We start from the raw sequence: 23,928 nt of genomic DNA, 5'->3' as shown, positions 1-23,928 counted from the left end.
CTTTAGACAGGTCAATCGCGATACAGTCCATTTGACCTCCAGAATCCAAGATATCTGCTATATCTTGCTGTAATCCTACAAGTTGAGCTTCAGTGGAATAACCTTTCCTAAAACCAAATTGCCATCTATCGAACCAGTTATTAATTTCACAAACATGTCTAATATAATCGGAAAGAATGCCTTCCCAAAGCTTACATACAATGCATGTCAAACTTACTGGCCTGTAATTTTCAGCTTTATGTCTATCACCCCTTCCTTTATATACAGGGGCTACTATAGCAACTCGCCATTCATCTGGTATAGCTCCTCCGACCAAACAATAATCAAATAAGTACTTCAGATATGGTACTATACCCCATTGTCTTTAGTCTTTAGTATATCCCCAGAAATCTGATCAATTCCAGCCACTTTTCTAGTTTTCAACTTTTGTAACTTATTGTAAATGTCATTGTTACCATATGTAAATGTTATTACTTCTTTGGCCTTAGTCTCCTCCTCTATCTCGACATTTATCCTTGTAACCAACAATCTTTACATACTGCTGACTGAATACTTCTGCCTTTTGAAGATCCTCACATACACACTCCCCTTGTTCATCAATTATTCCTGGAATGTCCTTCTTGGAACCTATTTCTGCCTTAAAATACCTATACATACCCTTCAATTTTTCACTAAAATTTGTATGACTGCCAATTATACTTGCCATCATGTTATCCTTAGCTGCCTTCTTTGCTAGATTCAATTTTCTAGTAAGTTCCTTCAATTTCTCCTTACTTCCACAGCCATTTCTAACTCTATTTCTTTCCAGTCTGCACCTCCTTCTTAGTCTCTTTATTTCTCTATTATAATAAGGTGGGTCTTTACCATTCCTTACCACCCTTAATGGTACAAACCTGTTTTCGCATTCCTCAACAATTTCTTTAAACCCATCCCAGAGTCTGTTTACATTTTTATTTACCGTTTTCCACCAATCATAGTTACTTTTTAGAAACTGCCTTATGCCTACTTTATCAGCCATATGGTATTGCCTAATAGTCCTACTTTTAAGACCTTCCTTTCTATCACATTTATTTTTAACTACCACAAAAACAGCTTCATGATCACTAATACCATCTATTACTTCAGTTTCCCTACAGAGCTCATCTGGTTTTATCAGCACCACATTCAGAATATTTCTCTCTCTGGTTGGTTCCATCACTTTCTGAATCAGCTGTCCTTCCCATATTAACTTATTTTCCATTTGTTGGTCATGCATCCTGTCGTTCGCATTTCCTTCCCAATTGACATCTGGCAAATTCAGATCTCCCGCTACAATCACATTTCTTTCCATGTCGTTTCCCACATAGCCAACTATCCTATCAAATAATTCCGAATCCGCGTCAGTGCTACCCTTTCCCGATCTGTACACTCCAAATATATCAAGTTGCCTATTATCTTTAGAAATGAGCCTTATACCCAGAATTTCATGTGTCTCATCTTTAACTTTTTCGTAGCTTACAAATTCTTCTTTCACCAGAATGAATACTCCCCCTCCCACCATTCCTATCCTATCTCTACGATACACACTCCAGTGCCGTGAGAAAATTTCTGCATCCATTACATCATTTCTCAGCCATGATTCAACTCCTATTACAATATCTGGTAAATATATATCTATTAAATTACTTAATTCTATTCCTTTCTTTACAATACTTCTACAGTTCAACACCAACAATTTTATGTCATCCCTACTTGATTTCCAGTTCCTTGTTCCCTTATCACTGCTCCCTAGGCCATCCCGTTTCCCTGAATGTACCTCCCAATTACCCTTCCAAACAAATTTTCTAACTTATACGTACCACTGCGGTTTAAATGAAGGCCACCCGAGTGCAGATCCCTATCTCCTACCCACCCATTAGGATCTAGAAATTTCACTCCCAGTTTCCCACATACCCACTCCATAGTCTCATTTAAATCCCCAATCACCCTCCAGTCAGTATCCCTCCTACACAGTATTCCACTAATAACAATCTCCGCTTTCTTAACTTACGACGACTGAATGACTATGCGAAAAATAACAGCTTGTTAATAAATCCTAACAAAACTCAGGCTATTATATTTGGTACCAAAAGAAACCTTAACTTGTTAAAAAGTAGACATGTACCCCCAATTATTTTAAATAATATTGTCGTGCCCTATTGTACGTCAGTAAGAAACTTAGGCGTTATAATGACTGAGACACTAAATTGGACTGAACAAGTGACAAATACATGCCGTAAAGTGCAGAAATCCCTTTTTCCTCTCAAATGCTACTCTACTATATTTCCACAACATCTCAAAATACAACTGGTAAAATCCCTAATCTTACTACTGCGACGCTGTACTTACGGACATATCAAATGACAGTAACAAGATGCTTGAACGCAGTTTAAACACCTGTATTCAATTCATATTTAAGCTGCGATATGGTTCTCACATTTCATCTTATTACAGGGAGTTGTCATGGCTTCGTGTTCATGAGCGTCGCAGTCTCCACATGTTGTCCCTTCTGCATGGAGTTCTAAACACAGGTGTACCGAATTATCTCTCATCAAAATTTAATCACCTCTCCTCCTATCATAACCACGATACACGATCTGGCTCCTGTTTAACAATATCTCTCAGTCACTCCAGGACCTACAACCGCTCCTTTGTAGTCACTGCCGTGAGGCTATGGAATACCCTACCTGCTACCATTAGGGATTTGCATTCTCGTACGAGATTTAAGATGGATTGCCGGAATCACTTTCTGAATACTTCTGACTTTTCGATGTGTGTAGTGTGAATGAGTGCGTGAATGAGCATATTTTCATAAAAAGTAGAATTATATTCGCTAGTTATAGGTTTTTACTGGGTTTACATCCCTTATTATCATTAGTGTTAGTTTTATATTTATTATCATGTACATTTACATTGTCGTGTTGTACATTCTATAATGGTTTTTATTACAATCTCCATATTTTCTATTAGTACTATATTATTTTTAAAAAGTTTTTTGTATTTAAATATTATACTGTATGTATGTTAATTATTTTAAATATTGTGGTTAAGTGTAAGAGAGGGCCTCGAGCCCTAACTTCGCCACGAATAAAGACGAATTACTTACTTACTTACTCACTTACTTACTTACTTACTTAAACTTCACCCGTGCTGTATTTATCAGATCCCACACATCTCCAACTGTGTTGGTACTTATATCAGCTTGCCGTACGTTGTTGGTACCAACGTGAAACACTACCACCTTCTCCTTCCCCTCCTCCCTCTCTTCTACTTTCCTCAACATCTGCCTCAACCTAATTCCTGGATAACATTCTACCCTGGTTCCTTTCCTCCACACACTTTCCCCACGTGTCTAACGATGGAATCTCCCATGTCCTGCTGAAATCCCACCAGTTGTGCCTCACAAGAAAATTTCTTTCTAAATCCATACTGGCTCCTCATGAACCAATTTTTATCATCACATATCCCTCTGGTGTACTTTGATATTAAACTCTCCAGTATTTTACAAACTATATGTTTTTCATAAGACAAGTATAATTCACTTCTTGATTGACATCTTCATTTTGGATGGCTGATACCTTCTTATGATAAAAAAAAAATCAGGTATGTATTAAGTTTTGCTGTTGTGTAATAATGTATTAAAATTCAGGAAAAAGACCCAGTTCACTGCCAGGGTCCATGTTAATATATGGTGATGTTGAAAGTGTTTTAAACACACCCCTGTAAGTTATATATTTTGTATCACACATCTTACAAATAATGTTGTATAAAGTAATACGAAGTAGGCCTCCAATTTAGGAAAAGAAGTCCAACATTTTCTTCTGCTTAATAGCTGAGACTAATATTTCCTGCAAAATCTTGCAAATGTTTTAAATACTGCAGTTGGATCGCATCACATTCTTCTTCTTGTTCTAACAAATTCATAGCCATCTCAAAGCAGTGAAATGCTTCCTCACTGGATGTCAAGCTACCAAGTACGCTCACAAATTTTGTAATGGCATTGCTTTTCTCTTTAATGTCATTGTTGCATTTTGAATACCATATTACCAAGCTGAGCTTTATACGCTAGGACCATTCTTCAACCGCTCTATTATTTTAATTTTACTGGAAAAACTGATAACAATGCGTTCATGTATAGTCACCATTGCGAACAGCACAGCAACTAGCGGAGCTTCTACATGGCATGCAAGTTTGAATTTGCCGACTGCAATGCTTTCGATTAACCAATGTTTCGGTTGATTGGTATTCGAGTAATCGATGCTCTACTGTATTAACCCATTGCCGTACTTTGACGGAACCTTCCATCCTGCAATCATAAGGCGGTAACATATATTGACGGAAAATTCCATCCTGGAGCACAGAACATTTATAAGTTCATTATCGCAGTTAGCTGGTCAGAGAGATTTATTCTGTTTGCTTTGCGGCCTACCCGACTGATGTCAGATGATACCTGGAGCTATTTTCTCTGTGTAAATAGTAACTCTGAGCTGAAATATGGAAAATAAAAGGCACCTCAGTTTGCTGCTTGTTGTAAACAATCATGGCAGCATTCAGGGGCGACATGGGTGAGGCTATTCATAATTGGCTTGAAAATAGTGATGTTGAAAGTGGAAATGATTCTCTGGAGAGTGAGAATACTACTACTTCAAATGACAGTGATGAAAGTGATTCCGATTTCAGTCCCGAGGCAATAGTGCCAACTGAAACTATGGGACAAAACCAGAATGCAACTAGAGCGGGTGAGAACTCTATTAATGATACTTGGAATTGGGATCTTGTTGACAATAAGCCTATTTCTGTAACATGCAAACCAGTTTCTGAAATTCACTCTATAGTGAGGAGGAGGTTGGGGAATAATCCGAAAGAAATGGACGTAGTGAATGAATTTCTAACCCCACAGTTCTGGGATCACGTTACTAAGGAAGCCAATGCCTATGCCTCTACATTTCTTGCTAATTTATCAGCTTCCCTTGAAACCAGTAATACTTACGAACAAAAGCATTGGATTCCTTTTACTATAGATGAGCTAAAAGCTCACTTTCTTCTGTGTATTCTTATGTATGCGATTAGTCAAATTTATTGATTATTTTCACCATGTTGCTTATTCCTGTCCTTATTGACTTATATTCAAATTTCTATAAAACATTTTCCTGCCTTGTCAATACAGCAAGCAAAGAGCAAGAACATATTTATTTGATTCAGACTAGTGTAATAATATTTCGTTCGTGAATAAATTTGGTAACCAGTTGAGACTGAAGACTCGCAAGGTCATTATGTAACCGGCAGCACAGTAGCAGCTTGCCCCGTAAGGTCATTGACAGCAAGAGAGTACATATTGTTTGGTTCAGACCAGTGTTATGCCATTTGAATTTGTGGATAAATTTAGTTGAAACTGAAGAATTGGACGGTTAAGATGGCTTGCATGGTTGGATGCGATTAAGAGGAGGAATTTCTGATTTATATGAGAGGTCTCAGAAATACAGCAGACTTAAGGAAAGGAGAAATTTTCAAGAAGGGAGCAGAAAATATTTTAAGTTCAACATAGTGACTCACTTAATAGGTGTTATTTATTTATATAAAAAAAATTATTTCAAGTGTTTTTATTAAATGACAAAGTAAATGTAAATTTAGACACAAAGAAACATTTAAGTTCTTTTTAGATGTAAATAAGGATGTAAGTTCAAAGATTTAAAATTTTAGCATACAGTTGACTAATTTAGTAGATATCCATTTATGATTTGTAAATTTCTATTTTAAAGTCTGTAATAAATTGATATAGTAAGTAAGTAAAAGTTGAAACACGAAGAAATATTTTAACAATTTCAAGATTTTTATATATAATTGTGTTCATAAATATATCTGTAACAATGTACCAAGTCCAAAGATTATTGATGTTTTGGAACCGCTGAGGAGGAGAGTAATTGGCTCTTGAAACATGTACGGGAATTAGGTATAACAAAATATGTAAACTATTGACAAAGCGGGAAAGTGTTTTATAGAAATTAGTCAAATTTATGTTAAAGTGACTGAAAAATAAATGGTATGTAAAGGAATATTTCCCTTCACAAGTAATGATAGGCCAAAGGGTTAAGATTCTCACAAACATCGTATCTCCGCATGTATCAGTTTTATCTCGCATTTGTAAATATAAAAGTTGTAGAAAATTCAATTTCCAATATTTCACGTCCCATACATTTCTATTACTGTATGAGGCATGATAACTGTGATATTAAGGAACTTAGATTTTTATTACGAAGTCCATTGATGGCAAGCAATGATGACATATTAATACCAGTAATGTGTCAGGGACGGGTAATGCGGTGGGTCATTACTGTGAGAAGGAAGCATAATGGTGATGAAAAAACGGGAATACTGCAGGTACAAGTTCATTTGTATGTATGTCCATATTTAAAACATTACAGTATACATTTTACAAATTTGCAGTACAAGTAGTAACTAGTAACACAAGCTTTTGCAGTATGTACAAATAATTAGACAATATTGTATTAAACAAGAGTTATTGAATACACGAGTCTTGTCGCATGCTACTTGAAACTTAATAAGTGTATTATTTTTGGCTTAGGATGTTCATGTAATGGTTAACAGAGAGAACACTTATCATACCTAATATCAGAAGCAACAGAGTGATCTACTTGGTGAAATATACATACATACTCATACATATTTATTCCAGTATCTACAGTCGCAGATAAGTAGAGCGAGCGAGCAAGCAAGCTTCTAAAATATATTGTCTTCAAGAATATCACAATGTCCTTTTTGCATAGAACAGTCATACTGTCTTCAACACAGGCACACTAATACGCACATACAGGCACACAGAATATGGTAACGATTCTTTGTATCCAGAGAACACCCGGCGCAGGAATGAAGTTAAGTTTCCGATGCAGACTGGCAGAGAGGACGAGCCAGAGACTGCCGCCTTTCCATGAAAGAAGCCAGTCTAGCAGTTGGAACTGAACAGGTTTTCTCAGCCTGTAGCAAAGAGCAAGACAAACACAATTCAAACTTTATATTAAACAGAGATATAATCACAAACTGATCATTAGAAATAATACAGAATCAGAAGAAAAGAATCAGTCACACATAAGATCGGTCAAATACACTCCTGTTAAATCTTCTATTAACTATACTAAATTGGACACACAAAATATGTAATGAAAACATAAGTCACTAAAATTAGAAATCTAGGTTTGTTTTTGGATATGAGGGTAGGCCAGTTAGAATTATAATGTCTCTTTTACAATTTGCTTTATGTCGTACCAACACAGATATGTCTTATGGCGAAAATGGGAGAGGAAAGGTCTAGGAGTGGGAAGGAAGAGACTGTAACCTTAATTAAGGTACATCCCCAGCATTTGCCTAGCATAAAAATGGGAAACCAAGAGAAAACCATCTTCAGGGCTGCCGACAGTGGGATTCAAACCCACTATCTTCCGAATGCAAGTTGGCAGCTACGTGACCCAATCCGCGCAGCCACTTGCTCGGTACAGACGTATCGCAGCTCAGTGTTCTGTGATAAGGGCCACACAGCTTAGCAGGAAATTCAGTTGACGGTGAAGAGCAGTGAGAACTCCAAATGTTCACGTGAGGCAACCATTGAGGCATAACAGAGACTTTGATACAAGTCTCCTTAATTTCCAACAATAATTCTCACTGTAATCCAGCACAGTTGCAGTAATGGTTTTTAACAGAATGGCTCCATAGCAAATCAATGGGCAAAATCCATATTATGTACACATTATCACTGCAATTTGTTTCTGTCAACAAGGAATTTGATTCATGCTCGAAAGGTAGAACAATGACGAGTCCCCCACCCGCAGCTAATTGTTCATAGCATTTCTGTTGTCTCAATTTTGAATTTTTATATTTTTAAGTTGCTATGTTTAGTTTATTCAGCTGTTATTAAATAATGTCCAAAACCTATTTTTTTTCTTTTACTACACACTATGTGAGTAAGTGATCCAGGAAGATTTCTCATGTGTCAAATCAATGTCATCATCATTATCATCATCATCTTCATTTCCCGTTTCCAGCATCCTGGGTCGGCTTGTGAATCAAGGACCTCCATCGCTGCCTGTCTCTCCACCACTCTTCTCCTTTTTTGAGTACACCTTCTGGTTTTCCTCCCCTCTTCTCTATGTACTCCCACACTGAATCCGTCCACCTCTTTCCGTGTCTTCCTCGTGGTCTCTTTCCTGTTAACTTCTCTGAAAAACCTTTTTTTGGCACTCTCTCTTCTCCCATTCTCATCATATGCCCATACCACTTTAGCTTTGTTGTTTCTATCCTTTCTTGAAGTTTCAAGATTCCTGTCCTTTTCCTTATCTCTTCATTTCTAATTCTATCCTTTCTGGTCTTGCCCTCGATACCTCTTAGGAATTTCATCTCCGCTGCCTGTATTCTACTCTCCTCTCCTTTTGTTGTAGTCCACGATCCAGCTGTGTAGGTTAGTATGGGTTCATAATAAATCTAATATAATATTCAAACATTCCTTTAGGACATCTTGGTTCCACAAAATACCCCTTACACTCTGGTAGAAGCTGTTTGCTTGTTGTATTCTTTTTCCAATTTCCTCGGTAATCTTTCCATCTTCTGTGATCACACTTCCCAACTTTTAACCACTTCCAGAATTTTACCATTCTGTTTTCTCTTTCCTCTTCCTTCCTTCCTTCCTTCCTTCCTTCCCCTTGTCATCACTATTGTTTTACTTTTCTCTGTGCTTACTTTCACCCCAATTTTTTCTATCTCTTGATTCCGTACATCTACTTGTTTTTGCACTTATGTTTCATCATCACCCCATATCATCATATCATCTGCAAAAAACATGGCTTTTGTTGCCTATCTTCCCAATCTCTGTTTAATGTTCTTATGAATTTCATCCATGACTATGATGAATAGTATGGGGGATAGTACACTTCCCTGTTGGAGACCAGTTTCAACTTTAAACCATTTTGTTTTTCCTGTACTAGTCTTCATACTACTAACACAATTTTTGTACATAGCTCTCATCATTTGCACTTCCACTCTGTTAACTTTTTTTTTCCTTAATGTATTCTGAAAAAAGGTACAGTACAGTGTTACAATGTAGTCAGTATGTCCTTGTACAAAAATTTTAGCTTTCCTGAGAGAAAAATCAACTTTTGTCAAATTGGGGAAATGAGCTGGCCACCTTGAATATCCTCTTTTCCCAGTCCATAGATCCAGAAACATTTGGTCAAGACAATCCCTGCTACATCTTGTACCATGAGCTTAGCATCCATCCTCATCTGAAATGAAATGTCCCCTACCATCAGTGGAAGCTGGTGGTATCTGAAGCTGGGTGTTGCACCAACATTTTCAGTGTCACATTTTTATAGCTTACAAGAAACTCTATTATTGTTAAGTAATGAACTACATTCCTGCTAAAACTGTATCATGTCTGGCAATTACAACCCAGGAAATAAAAGGCTAATTATACACTGTAACTACAGTTACTCCTAATAATAATGTTATTGGCTTTACGTCCTACTAACAACTTTTACGGTTTTCGGAGACGCCCAGGTGCCAGAGTTCTTTTACGTGCCAGTAAATCTACTGATACGAGGCTGACGTATTTGAGCACCTTCAAATACCACCGGATTGAGCCAGGATCAAACCTGCCACGTTGGGGTCAGAAAGCCAGCACCTCAACCGCCTGAGCCACTCAGCCTGGTACAGTTACTTTTGCCTCACTTGAATTGAAAATTTGCCGTCCTGTTTTTCACTGAAGCAAGATGTTGGTAATATTGTGGGTGGTCTGGTATGGCGTGGAAAAGAAATTGCCCAGCAAGTTGACCGTGTGGTTACGGTCGCGTAGCTGTGGGCTTGCATTCGGGGTATAGTGGGTTTGAACACCACTGTCGGAACCCCCGAAGATGGTTTTCTGCAGTTTCCCATTTTCACACCAAGCAAATGCTGTGGCTGCGCCTTAATTAAAGCCAGGGTCGCTTCCTTCCAACTCCTAGCCCTTTCCTATCCCGTCGTTGCTGTAAGACCTATCTACGTCAGTGCAACGTAAATGAAATTTGTAAATTTAAAAAATTGAAATGAATTACCTTTGTGATAGGAAAGAAAGTAGAAATGAAGTAATCTCCGTAAAGTTGCGCAATATAACAGGGACATTTGGAACTGTTTCTCAGTAGGGGACTTGCTAGTCTCGTGCAACTCCCTGAGACCGATACTGGCGAGCATGCTACCTGATGCTACGCAGGCTTAGGCTCGTCCCTGCTGAGGTACATTGCTGGGTTCTGTGGTTCAAATCCCAGTCACTCCATGTGACATTTGTCCTGCACAAAGCAGAGGTGGGACAAGTTTTTCTCCAGGAACTCCAGTTTTCCCCTGTCATCATTAATTCGAGCAACACTCTCCACTATCATTTCATTTCATCTGTCAGTCAATAATCACTGCCCCAGAGGAGTGCAACAGGCTTTGGCAGCCGGCACAATTCCTATCCTCACCACTAGATGGGGGCTTTATTCATTCCATCCCAGACCCAGTCGAATGAGTGGAAACAAGATGTGGATTTTCATTTCATGTCTTAATACTCATTCACAAAAATTGATACAATTCTTAAAATAGTTTCCATGTAGCTTCTAATGGAAACAGATATGATACAGATTGATCATATTTCAGTGCAGAATACAGAGTGCATATGCCAGACTCATGTCACTTCCCCTGCAATATCCTGATGGTTAATGTATGCTCTAACAACTGTTAGAACATAAATTTAATCTGCCCTTCCAGTCACTGGTTTGTTTGGAAATATTTCTGAGGTGTTATACATCTAGTTCCACAAATAACAGATGGTTGATATCAGGCGCGGCATGTTCATTATGTTGAGTGTTTTGGTGAACCCCCTGGAAATAGACAACTTCTTATTAGCAAAATGGTTTATCAAAGGCCTATTCCTTTCATCATATCTCTGTATTTGCGCATGAAGCAATAATCTTGACATCAACACTTGGTTGCTCTTTGGAACCAGTGAAGAGGTTTGATTTTTGGACTGAGGGCGCGGGGCTGTAGGATGTGGGGCTTCGCAAGGTGTGGGGATATGAGAAGCAAGAATGGAAAGCCGAGAACATAGACCAGGTATCACTGGCGAGTGGGCTAGCGCTAGACACGAGCTATAACAGGCAGCCCTGAAATAAGTTTGAAACATTCTCTCAAGGTGCAAAGGTTATAATTTGCCGTATGTGGTACGTTTTGAAAGAATTTAATTTCATGATTCCGCATTTTAGATATAATAAATAGCAATTAACCAGAATATTTTGGTAACTACGATTTGCATAGCATCAATTGGCATACATAGTCTAAGTTTATGTAATTAATGCAAACTTTTAAATAGTAATAAAAGTTTTGTGAAAAGTAAATGGCAAAATAAGTCAAGACAAGCATACATAACAGTAGTCTACCTAACATGTACTTGAAATAGTGTTAAATTCCTGACCCATCAGTTTAACCACCCTCCAGAACTGTACCGTAGTTCTCAAGCCTGTGTTTAGTACACTGCTCTACTGCAAACGACATTCATTATCACAGCATTCGACGGTTTCTTGATGTGTGCAGAGATGTCGACCTTACAAGGTGGTCATCAGTAGTGTGAATCTCAAGAGATTGTGCAAAATGCAACATCTCAAGCAAATTATGATATGAAATTTCAAACAATATCAACATGTTTTTCTAATCCTACAAGTTATAAAACAAAATAATTACATGTACAGTACAAACATAACTTAGTTTTCTTGCAGCATCTTCACAGTTGCTTCTTCTGCCTCACAGAGATCATACTCATAAAACTGCTTTTGATTGTAGATCTCAGAACATGATAATATTTTTATTTCATTATTGAAAACGCACACATGCCATGCAATAAAAAATCATTACATTACATGTACATTACTTTTCTTTGCTATAAGCTACAATGGATTTCTGTCTATTCCTGCATTTTATAATAACTCACACATACATTCGTCATTTGGATCGTGAAATAATTTGTTGCAGCACACCTTGTGGTGAAAACCATGGATCGCTAGTCTCGTCGTTACGTGTCGCATATCATGATTAGCTTCCATCCAGGTCCTGTCTTGCATAGCAGACATTGCAGAGAAGTCCTCCGGTATGTTGTTTTTCTTCTCATGCAGATCTTGTATAAGCTGTTTGAAGCTGGTACTAGCTGGAAGTATGAGCTCGCATCACAAATCCTCTATTAAGAAGGTCTCCCTGGTAAGTTCATACACTAGCCTCGATCTTGCATTCTGCGGGAATCCTAAAATTCTCTTCAGGTATCTAGCCTTTACTCGCTCCAAATCCTCCAGCTGTTTGTATGTGAGGTATTCTCCCACCAATTCTAGGCCATACGTCAGAACAGGTAGTATCTTTAACCTAAACAGGTCCATAACTGTGCTGATTGATAGTTGTGTGATGTTTCTGATTTCATTCATAGCTCTAGTGGCCACCACTGCTCTAGATCTTATATATAATCTGGAACTCTTTCCCATTGTTTGGATTGTGATACCTAGATATTTAAAATTGTTAGCCCTCTTGAGTAGTTTGCCATTGCATTTGACGTTCTCTGCTTCAGTGAGTCTTCCTCCTTTTCTAAACACTACCAAATCTGTCTTCTCTTCGTTTATCTGGATGTAGTTTCTCTACGCCCATTCACATAGTGTGTTTATCGATACTTGCAGTTTATCTATATCTAAATAGGAAAATCAGAAGACGAGTTAAAAACCGGAAAGTTTCTGGGTAAATCGGAAGTGTTGGCAGGTATGGTTATGATGTGAGCCCCTGTTTGCACTTCCATTCTGTGTAAACAGTACATCAATCCCACATTTAATCTCTGATATATTTGCACTGGTAACTGTAGATGATTCACCGTATATATATAGATCAAAAGAATCTAAAGTCAATGTGTGTATAGAGAGAGAGAGAGAGAGAGAGAGAGAGAGAGAGAGAGAGAGAGAAGTGGGGGGGGGGGGCATTGAGCTCCTCCTCTTCATGGCATTTTCCTCAACTTATTGGAATCGGCACTTGACATTTGGCCCAGTTTCACAGCTGGATGCCCTTCTTGATGCCAACTCTGTGTGGAGGAATATATTCACTACTGTGTTGTATACTTATGGAGAAAAGGTATTAAGATGAATACAAATATCAAGTCCTTGAAATAGAGAAATTAACCAGACACAGTCAAAATCCCTTCTCTGGCCCGAAATCGAACCCAAGGCTCTCTGAATCGAAGGCCAGTTTAGTGACCATTCACCCAAAAAGCCACTGACACCCGTATATTGTACCAGAAATACTTAGGCCCTGGCACATCATGTTATAAAATCTTTAATTATGAAAGAATGGCTGAGTTGTGACATAAGGAATAGCTGTCTGAGGGAAAGTTCTCGTCTCTACTGCTCCGTGTATGTGTGAGGGAGACAGCAAGAGAGGGAAACAAGGTCAAGTGACGTCAGCGTCACATGTATCTCACCTCCCCATGGAAACGTCTAGAAATTATTTTATAACTTCCAAACGACTCAAAAGATAAAAATGAGACAAACACCAACATGTAGCCCACATTTTAAATGTCCAATGTTGAAAATTTGAGATCAATCCACCTAGTAGTTTAAAAAATATGATGAGTTGAAGTTTGGAATGCATAACCACCCCTCTGTCGCCTGACCCAGTGAGCTCGCTCCCAGCAGAATATAAATAGGTCAACAACTCAAGGGTATAGTCAGTTGAAATCTACAACTTGATCATGGCTAGAAGTCATACTGCTCCATCACGCTTTGCGAGAGATGTGTAAGTCATATTCTAAAACTTTGAATTAGTGCGAGATCGTAGTAAGTGAAGTTTCAACCGCGTCGTGGATGTGTGAGATGTTATAAAGTTCTATCGAACCAAATCTCGTCGTCTAAGAGTTACGAATTTCTTGAACAAGTGATCTTATGATATAGACTGTGCCTTTAGGTATAACTGAGAATACCAGTGTTTAATTTACCATTCAACAGTATTATGAACTTTGTTAATTCCTCACATATTTGAACTCTGTTGTGATGATTTTCAGTGACAAGCATAATTGTGCGTGATAAATTAAACCTTCAATTAATGATAATTTCATTAATTTTGAGACGCATTTCTCGTATACAATTACGATTGTGAGATATTTGAAGTACTATTCCACTCAAATATTCAGTAATAGAACCGAGTGGGGCTAATTTCAGTTTTTCCTTGAATATTCGGTTAGTGTCATAAGAAAAGAACTGAACATTAAGGACATTTTATGGTAATATTAGGTCATACAGCCCCTTATTATGACAACTCATTCATAAAAACCACTTACGCAGTGAATATTAGGATTCCAGAGACTTCTAGAAGTGACATTAATTGCATTTATTCGAGCATTTTACAGACTGTGATAATTATTCTGTGATTATTATGAACTGTGCTAGTGTCTCATTTCATGTCTTATAAACTATGTGGTGAAAGTCTGTGCTTTCGACTGCAGAAGCGATATCATTTTATTACTACAGTAACTTGACTTACCGTTATAGCTCGAACTGTGACAGACTGTGCTATTCCAAGTCAAGTATTTAATGCCATAGTACGAAAGTGCGAGTACAAACTGTGCATTCGGACTTATTTCAGTGTGAAATACACCTCATTAATGATAATTAATAGTCCTACAACTCTCTGTATAGTGCCAATTGAACTTTCCAGTGTTTCAACATTTCTTTTTAAAACACCGGAAATCTTGGCGAAGTGACGTAATATCACACTACGTAGAAAGTAATATCCAGCGTGGGATTATTCATGGTGTCTTCGAGGGACATTCGTGGTATCCAGCGAGGGATTAAATGTTGTGTCGTCGTGCGATGGAACGTGGTACGCTGCTGGTGCTGAGTTCGAGTTCAGGCTGTTCGCTGCAGGAGCTCCAGTCACCAAGCTGCAGGGCTGTACTTCATCCATTCTTATGAGCAGAACACAGGTGATATAAGTGTATTTTATCTTTTCTTAAGTGAGTAATTACACTCGGACAATAACTGACCTTTTAATAATGTACTCAATCACTCAACAGTGCTACGGTGATCAAATGAAAAGTGCTTCGTAATTTTTGATCGTGTGAATTCTGCTTGTAGAAATTGTAGGAGACTTCAAGTCATATTTCAATGAACTTTAGGTTTCTCTTCGAAGTTGTGTAAACTGAAATCATTTCACAATAACTAGATGAATTGTAGGGCTTGTCATATAATGAGTGCACAATTTAACAATCTTGTATAATTTAATTAGATCAACTGTAGGATTTCTTCAGCAAGTGATTGAAAATATTTAATTTGAACAATAGGATTGCTAAAGCAAGTGTAAGTTAATATTAAGTTTGATAATTTTTTCACCACAAGTGATGGATTTAATTTGCAATTTAAAAACCTTGGTAAATCAACAAGTGGTTGTTGAATGAAGTTCTATGATAAGGGTGTTATTTTGAATTTGAGTTTATATGAGAGATCCTAGATGAACTTTAGGGTATATTGAGATCTTAGGAAACTGGTATTTATTCTGAACATTATTAACATCGAGTGGATGTATTGGATTGTGACAGCACATATATTTCATTTACTTTATTGCATTCTGAAGAGATCAACTGAAAATTTAATTTTGATGAAAGAGAAGCAGGGTGATTTGCTTGAGATGATCAATAAATATTGTCAAAAATTGTAATTACTACCTATTATTCGCCCTGCAAAATCATCCTTCTCTGTACCGACTCCAATCGCAACCGCACACTACCCAAGATCCTTCCCATGCTCTGGCCCCATAACTACTTCCTGGTTCAATATAAAGTATAGACAATTCAAATGAAATGTACAGACCAGCTTCCTTGAACTGTTTCCCTGCTCTTGAGCACTTATAGTGAATGACACTGACTTATGCTAATCTCAATCAAGCCTATCCATCATTAACCTGGATAATATTTGGCCTTGTGTCCCCTTCATTTGTACTTCAGTCTAAATTTTTGTATTCTTTCTTCACTTGCCTGTTTTAAACATAAAAACATTCTCAGTTTATCTTTATCTCATGGGACAATATCATGTTCTCACCTATCCTCTAATACCCACAGAGAACTAGCAAGTTGAGAACTTGCAACTAGCAAGATACCCGTGTTTCGCTACGGCTTTATTATGAAAGATAATATTCAAAGTTTTACATTATGGAGAGTCCACTGCCAGCTGAGCCTGTAAAACACGTCCTCAGTTCATATGTCAAACGGTTTTGGGGGAATTATTATTTATTTCATAATCTACTATTCACCTGAACCTTGAACGGAAGAATTTGAATGATTTAAACCATACCTGATTTATCATCTAGGAAGTAAAAGCAACCAACCTGTGAAATTTTGATTTTGTATGTCGAACAGTAATAAGACAACACTTCATAAAAACAGTTATGTTCGTGCCTGAAATGGGTTCGGAGGGACAGATTTTTTTTTAATATTTTTTTTTTTTAAAGAGTCAACTACCATTTAAACCTCTTAGGGGAGAAATGTTTTGAAGTATAAGTTGTTTTACACCTAGGACATAAAAAAAGGCCCTTCTCATAAAATTACAACTTTGTACGCCAAACGGTTTTGTAGGGATGAATAATTTAGTTTACGAAGCTAACCTCATTTGACACTAACAGAATTTTGTCTTTGTACGTTAAAGCATTTTGGAGGAAGGAATTAGTAGATTTGTTTTTGGATCTTAACCCCCATTTAACTCTCTGAGGGGTTAAATTTGTTTCAAACCATCTGTCATTTAAAACCTGGGATATCATTTGACATTTTAACTTTGTGATTCAAACAGCAGTCCGGCCTCGCAGTGTAGGGAGCAACGCATTCACCTGTCACCCGGCGGCCCTGGGTTCGATTCCTAGCCGGGTCAGGGGTTTTTAAATATAAATGATTAATATCCCTGGCCTGTGGACTGGGTGTTTGTGCCGTCCTTAACGCTCCTTTCCTCACATTTAACACACTACACTTCCGCAATTCCAATTACATGCAGGTTCATATCATATGGTGCAAGCAAGGGCAAAAGATCTTTATAGGTTGACGCCCTGAACAATTAGCATTTTTTTTAAAATTCAAATGGTCTTTTATAAACATATATTTTTTGTCATCATTCCTCATCCCCCAGTCAAAACCCCATAGGGGTGTATTGTTTTAAGTCCACTTCTTATTTGTACTCTCATAAAAAGAATTTAACTCCTTTTACACTCCACTTAAGTTGATTTCCACCCCCGGCCCAAGAAAAAATGCCTGTTTCTTTAATTTTAAAGGAGATTCCAAATACCAATTTTCACATCCGTAACATCTTTCGTTTTTGAGATATAAGTATCCACATAAAAAGAATTCAATCCCTTTCAGTCGATTTTACACCTCCTTTAAGTGAATTTTACGAAAAGCAAGAAATATGTGTTTCTTTATTTTAAAAGGAGATTCCAATGCCAATTTCCAAGTCTACAATATCTTCAGATTTTCAGATACCAGTATCCTAATAAAAATAGTTCAACCCCTTTTTCAGTCCTTTTTACCCTCGTCCCCAAGTGATTTTCCTGAAATGAAAAAGTATGTGTTACTCTATATATAAAAGAGATTAACAATACCAATTTTCACATCTGTAATATGTTGCATTTTTGAGATGTACTCATTTTAAAAATTCACCCCCTTTAGTCAGTCCTGTTCAACCCCCCTCCCCCCTCAAGTAGGTTCTCCAAGAAACAAAAAACAATATGTGCTTCTTTATTTTTAAAGGAGATTCCAATTTAAAATTTTCATGACTGTAAATCTTCAGTTTTAAGATAAGTATTATTTGTATCCTTATAAAAAGAATTTAACTCCTTTTACACTCTGCTTAAGTTGATTCCCACCCCCTGGCCCGACAAAAAAGGCCTGTTTCTTTAATTTTAAAGGAGATTCTTAATACCAATTTTCACGTCTGCAACATTTCACGTTTTTTAGTTATACTGTAGATTCACTAATTTTAAAAATTTACAACCCTTTTTCAGTTCCCCTTAAGTGGATTTTCAAAACAAAAAAAAAACAAAAAAATGTTTCTTTAATTTACAGGAAATTCCAAATACCAGTTTTCAAATCTGTAATATATTATGTGTCTGAGATAATTTGCAGATATAGTCTTTTTTTAAATTCACCCTGTTTGAAACTCCTGTTCACCCCCTATTCATCGGATTATCCAAAACACAAAAGTATGTGTTTCTTTATTTTCAAAGGAGATTCCAAATTTCAATTTTTTCTCTGTAACTTCTTCAGTTTTCGAGATATAAGTCTCCTCATAAAAGGTGTTCAACCCATTTCCCCCCTTCCCCCCCCCCCCCCTCCGCTTAATGGGATTTTCCGAAAACAAAAAATGTGCGTTTATTTTTAAAGGAGATTCCAAATACCAATTTTTACGTGTGTAAACTTTTAAGTTTTAGAGATATAGATATCCTCATTTTTAACCCCCCCCCCTTTTCACCCCATTAGTGCCAGAATATCAAAAAATCCTCCCTTAGCGAGCACCTACATGTTAATATGAATGCATCCCCAAAATTTCTTTATTTTTGTTAGTTTAGTTATTTTTAGTTTTGGCTCGGCAATGATGAATCAGTCAGTCAGTCAGTCAGTCAGTCAGTCAGTCAGTCAGTCAGGACAAGTTATTATATAATTCTTCTGCTACTACTTACTTCTTTGCACCATGGTGAATTCAGGAAGCTATCAGGTTCTGCCCGCTGAGAAGAACTTGCAAGCAGTAGCCTCCTGATCAAATCCTTGCTTTCATTGGAAACGTCAGCAAAATACTCATCAGGGAAGCAGAAATCACATTTCAAGATGTTAGCTGTGGTTTCTTCCAATGAATCATCCAGAAAGGGTGACAGACCACTGAAAAGACAAATAGAGTATTATTTGAAAATAACTAAAGGTCACTTTCCAGCATTATAAACATCCTCAAGGAACTCCCCCTGTCTAATAATGAAGGCCGCTTCAGTGATTTTCATTATACGTATTTCATGACAATATGATCAGAATACAGTAGAAGTCAGTTATAGCGAGAATTCATAACGGTGAAAAATTTACTCCCTATAGCGGATTATCGTTATATCAGAATTTTCACAAGAGTCAGCAAAAACCCCATACACATTAAAATCGGTACGAAATGGAGATCAGTTTGTTCAAAACTTGAGTTTTCACGGATGATATCGATACTACGGCTTACTTGTTTGTTGTTTTTCGAAATCCGATACTATATACAAGTGTATGTTTAATTTCATTCTTTATAAATTATAGTATCACTCCAGAGGCCTCTGGGGCAAACGCTTCAGTTTTCTTCTTCAAACAGAATCACCTCACCTAACCGTATATGTAGCCTATCATGAAAAGTTATTTCAAGTGCATATACAAATTTACATGGGAATAGCCTTTCCGAAATTTAACCAGACGCAAGAAAATATAAATTATTCTCTGATATCAGTGATGTTGATGTATTCACAAAGATGCACACAAAATGCTGTCAGTTGCGTACACTAATTTATTTTGAACTTAAATTCACATTAAAAACACACACACATTAACAAACCACCATGTTTGACAACTATCTATCACGAAGCATAAGGAGACTTGAAACAGTTGATTGCTGACTGCCACTTAGTATGTCGGCACAACACAATTTCACAAGAACAACTCCTGTTAAACTATAACTCGACCCCCATCATCGAGACTGTCTATATAGGCTGCCCGGCCAGGCTTCTAGAAGGACATCACAATATACCTTCTCATAAATTCTAGAGTGCCTAAAGCCTAGTTAAAATGTAAAAGAACATTCTAAAGCCATCTAGTGTCAAAGATACATTATTCTGGATGTTACAGTGTGTTCCAAAATGTTACTGTGGATTATACAGTACATCATATATACAGGTAATAATAAATTACAGGTTCTTACATTAACTAGCCAGCCCTGTGGTGTAGGGGTAGCATGTCTGCCTCTTGCCCGGAGGCCCCGGGTTCGATTCCCGGCCAGGTCAGGGATTTTTCTCTCCACCTGAGGGCTGGTTCGAGGTCAACTCAGCCTACGTTATTAGAATTGAGGAGCTATCTGATGGTGAGATGGCGACCCCGGTCTTGAAAGCCCAGTATAATGGCAGACAGGATGAATCGTGCCGACCATGCGGCCCCTCGTAATCTGCAGGCCTTCGGGCTGAGCAGCGGTCTCTGGGCAGGCCAGAGCCCTTTCAAGGGCTTTAAGTGCCGTGGGGTTTGGTTTGGTTTTCATACATTATCTAAACTCATATATATACAGCACGTTTCATGACATAACCTCACAAATAATATGATCGTCCAGCATAGCTACATAAATAATAACACTAATACACTAATAAGTAGATGTAAACACATCATAGCTCTACCTCACAAATAATAATAATAATAATAATTGTACCGGGCGGTACACCTCTACTCTGTTTATTTAAAAGTTGCGCCAGTTGAAACTCCTCTTCTGGAGGAAGGTTGAACTTTATCTATTCTATTAATTCTCTACTTTCTCCGAAGATGTCACCACGTGGAAAATTTTGAGTTTTTGAACTGTGTCACTTTTGATGTGTTTTTGTTTCGCTTGAAGTAAGAAGTGTGAACTTTCTCTTCTAGAGGACACTACTGAAGAATTACAATAGTGCAACCTAGTGCGAAATCAAAGAACTATTTTGTTGGAGAAATTTTTATTTCAAAAGTTTGTTCCTTGTTAAATTTCTTTCTGTCATGGTTTAAGTTGGCTGTATACCCCTCTTTTTCCCCTTATTTTGGATCTAGCCAATCCCGAATTTCTTTAATTAATTTTTCCACCAATAATGTGTTTCTTTTTCCTCTTTGTAGGGGTTTCTGTTCCCGAACCAATAAAAACTTTGAGGGAGGGTGTTTTATTTCCCCTAACGCCTAGAATCTTCCGCGAGAGGTTATAAACTGCTGATTTTGGGGTCTCCGGGCCACTTCTGTTCCATCTTTCAGTGTATTAAGTACATAGCAGGAGGCGGGAAGCGCCTCTTTCCTCGGCAGCGATCTACTACCAGGTAATGGCCTCTTAATAACATCTTTTCTAGCTAGAGTTGGCAGTTTAACTCTCGCGGCGGGTTCTAGGTCTTCCACCATGTAACTTTCCTTTCAAATGTAAAAGCTACTGGTATCTATTCTATCTTTCAAACTACATATCGGGATAGAGAGTGCTTAACCCTCTCGAGCTCCCACTCACATTGTTTTGAGGTGAACTTATTTTTCGCAACCTATTCTTCAGTAATGTAATGTAAGTTTGTGTTTTCTTAAGTCACCTCAGTAGTATGGGATTAGCCCTTGCATCAGCGGCCTAAGAGCCAACGTAGGTCTTAGAAACAAAGTGTATTAAGGAGTGCAAGTTCGCCTCCTCTCAAATTGTGATTTTAGAGGTCATGTAATCAACCTTCTTTTCATGTAATAGACCTCTGTAGGTTGGGTATTTTACCCCTGTGAATACGTCCTTAGAGGACAGCTTGAAGGTAGAGTTTGGTGTGGCCTTTGAGAAGCTTAAATTTTAAGAGCGGATCGCTCTTTTGAAAATGAAGGGTCATATGCCTCGCGGAGGCTTTTTAGTGTAATTTGGAGCAAGGGCTCCGAGGTATGAATGGGGTTTTCTGCCCCTCTGTTGAAACTAGTGTCTTTGAGGTAAAACTGGGCTGATTGCCCAAGCATTGTGTTTTCGGGGCTCGAAGCCCAAAACCTGTAAATATTGTGACTCCCCGTTGATTTGCTACATTGTACCTGCCATGCTTGTTATATCTTTGTTTTGAAAAGAAAATATAACCTTGTTAAATTTTGAAATTAATTTCTCTTTAGTAGCTTGAGATCCATTCACCACCCAGCACCTTCTTTCACGCCTACCTACCACAAAAACACGGTAACAAGTGGTAGCAGAGCGTGGTTTCGATCCACGGACCTCTGGGTTATGGGCCCAGCACGCTCGATCTGCAGTCTAGGTCGTGCACATTCAAATTTGCTTCTAGTTGTAAAATCCCACTATTAAAGTGTAATTCTGTGTCATGTTCATCTATTTCGCCTACCCAGGATGAGATGTTGTTAGACCTTAGACATCTACCTGAAGAGCAGGCTGATAGTATTCGCAAACTGTGTCAGTCGTTTCCCGAGGTGTTCTCTGATACTCTTGGTGTTACTGACCTTATTGAATACAAAATTGAGGTCACGGATTCTATTCCTGTCCGTTTTCCACCGTATAGGCTATCTCCACCTAAAATGAAGGCTCTGAAAGAAATCATCGATCAGATGTTGAAGGATGGTATTATTAGGCCCTCTAAGTCAGCGTATTCCTCGCCTATTTTTCTAGTACCGAAACCTCAAGGAGGCTTCAGGCCTGTCATTGATTACAGGGCTCTCAATCGGAAGGTGGTGTTGCAATCTGTGCCCCTTCCCGACCTTCATTCTTGCTTTTCATGGTTTCGTAAGGCCAAGTTCTTCACCATCTTGGACTTGAATCAGGCCTATAATCAAATTCCCCTTGCCGAAGAGTCTAAACATCTTACAGCGTTTGCCACGGACTGGAATTTATATGAATACAACCGCGTGCCTTTCGGGCTCCCCACGGGGGCAGCTGTGCTCACTAGGCTACTAGATAGGGTCTTCTCCGACATCAAATTTGAGTACTTATATCACTACTTGGATGATGTCGTCGTATTTTCCGAAACCTTTGAAGAACATCTAGATCATTTGCGAGAAGTTCTCAATCGCCTTCGTAAGGCTGGGTTAACTGTTAAGTTGTCCAAGGTTGCCTTTGCTAAGCCCTCTATGTCATTCCTAGGGCATATTGTGTCACCTGATGGTGTAGCAGTCGATCATTCTAGAACACAGGCCATCCGTGATTTTAAACCTCCCAAGGACATTAAAGGTATCTCCAGGTTCATTGGCATGGTGAATTTCTTCAGGAAGTTCATTCCTAATTTTGCTAATAGAGCGGCGCCCTTAAACCTTCTTCGTAGGAAAGGCATCAAATTCGAGTGGGGACCTTCTCAACAAGCCGCTTTCGAAGATCTTAAATTAGCTCTCTGTAATGCCCCTGTACTTGCTATGCCTGATTTCTCGAAGAAATTCATCGTCCAAACGGACGCGTCGTCGTCAGCTGTAGCTGCAGTCCTTCTTCAAGAGACTGAACTAGGGAGGCGTCCCATCGCCTATGCATCTAGGACTCTATCGGTTCAAGAAGCAAAGTACTCCATATATGAGCTTGAAGGTTTGGCAGTCTTATTCGCCTTAGAAAAGTTCCGTCTCTATCTGGAACACGTCAAATTCGATCTGGAGACAGATAATCAAGCCTTAAGCTGGGTCTTAGGTAGACCGCGTCGTACAGGTCGTATAGCCCGTTGGGCCATCCGTATTTCTGCCTTCCAATTCGATGTACGGCATATCAGAGGTACTGAAAATGTGGTTGCTGATGGACTCAGCCGTATGTTTTCAAACGACGTTGAGAACCAGGAACCGGTCGACCGTTCATCTCCTCCCGAGTCCACACTATTTGATGTTAATGCCATTTTAACTGATGCCCCCATGCTCTTTAGGGATATCGAGAAATACCAACGTGAAGATCCGACGCTGGCTCCGATAATGGAAACCCTTTCTTCTGGGGAGCATGTCGTCCCTTATGTTCTGAGGAATGGTGTTTTATGTTGCCCTTCGAGGCATGACAAGATGATGAAAGTTGTCGTTCCAGCTGTTCTCGTGCCTATGATCTTCAAATACTATCATGAGACCCCATTGGGGGGGCATCTGGGTATCTTTAAAACTCGTGAAAAGATTCGTGAAATGTTCATCTGGAAAGGTATGGA

At 38.3% G+C, this 23,928-nt stretch overlaps 1 protein-coding gene across 1 annotated transcript in view; it reads right to left on the bottom strand.

The window, feature by feature from the left end:
- Positions 1–6,397: 6,397 nt before the first annotated feature.
- trio (trio Rho guanine nucleotide exchange factor) overlaps positions 6,398–23,928 on the bottom strand; it is a 1,596,874-nt gene continuing 1,579,343 nt past the window's right edge. Inside the window, exons 47-48 of the mRNA XM_067140202.2 lie at positions 18,763–18,958; positions 6,398–7,011 (exon numbers count right to left, since the gene is read on the bottom strand). Of these exons, the coding sequence (XP_066996303.2) occupies positions 6,910–7,011; positions 18,763–18,958 (298 nt within the window). The 3' untranslated portion in view covers positions 6,398–6,909. The remainder of the gene's footprint in view (positions 7,012–18,762; positions 18,959–23,928) is intronic.

The sequence above is a fragment of the Anabrus simplex genome, chromosome 2, assembly GCF_040414725.1.
Source record: "Anabrus simplex isolate iqAnaSimp1 chromosome 2, ASM4041472v1, whole genome shotgun sequence".
Lineage (NCBI taxonomy): Eukaryota > Metazoa > Arthropoda > Insecta > Orthoptera > Tettigoniidae > Anabrus > Anabrus simplex.
This window is presented reverse-complemented; position numbering and strand designations above follow the sequence as displayed.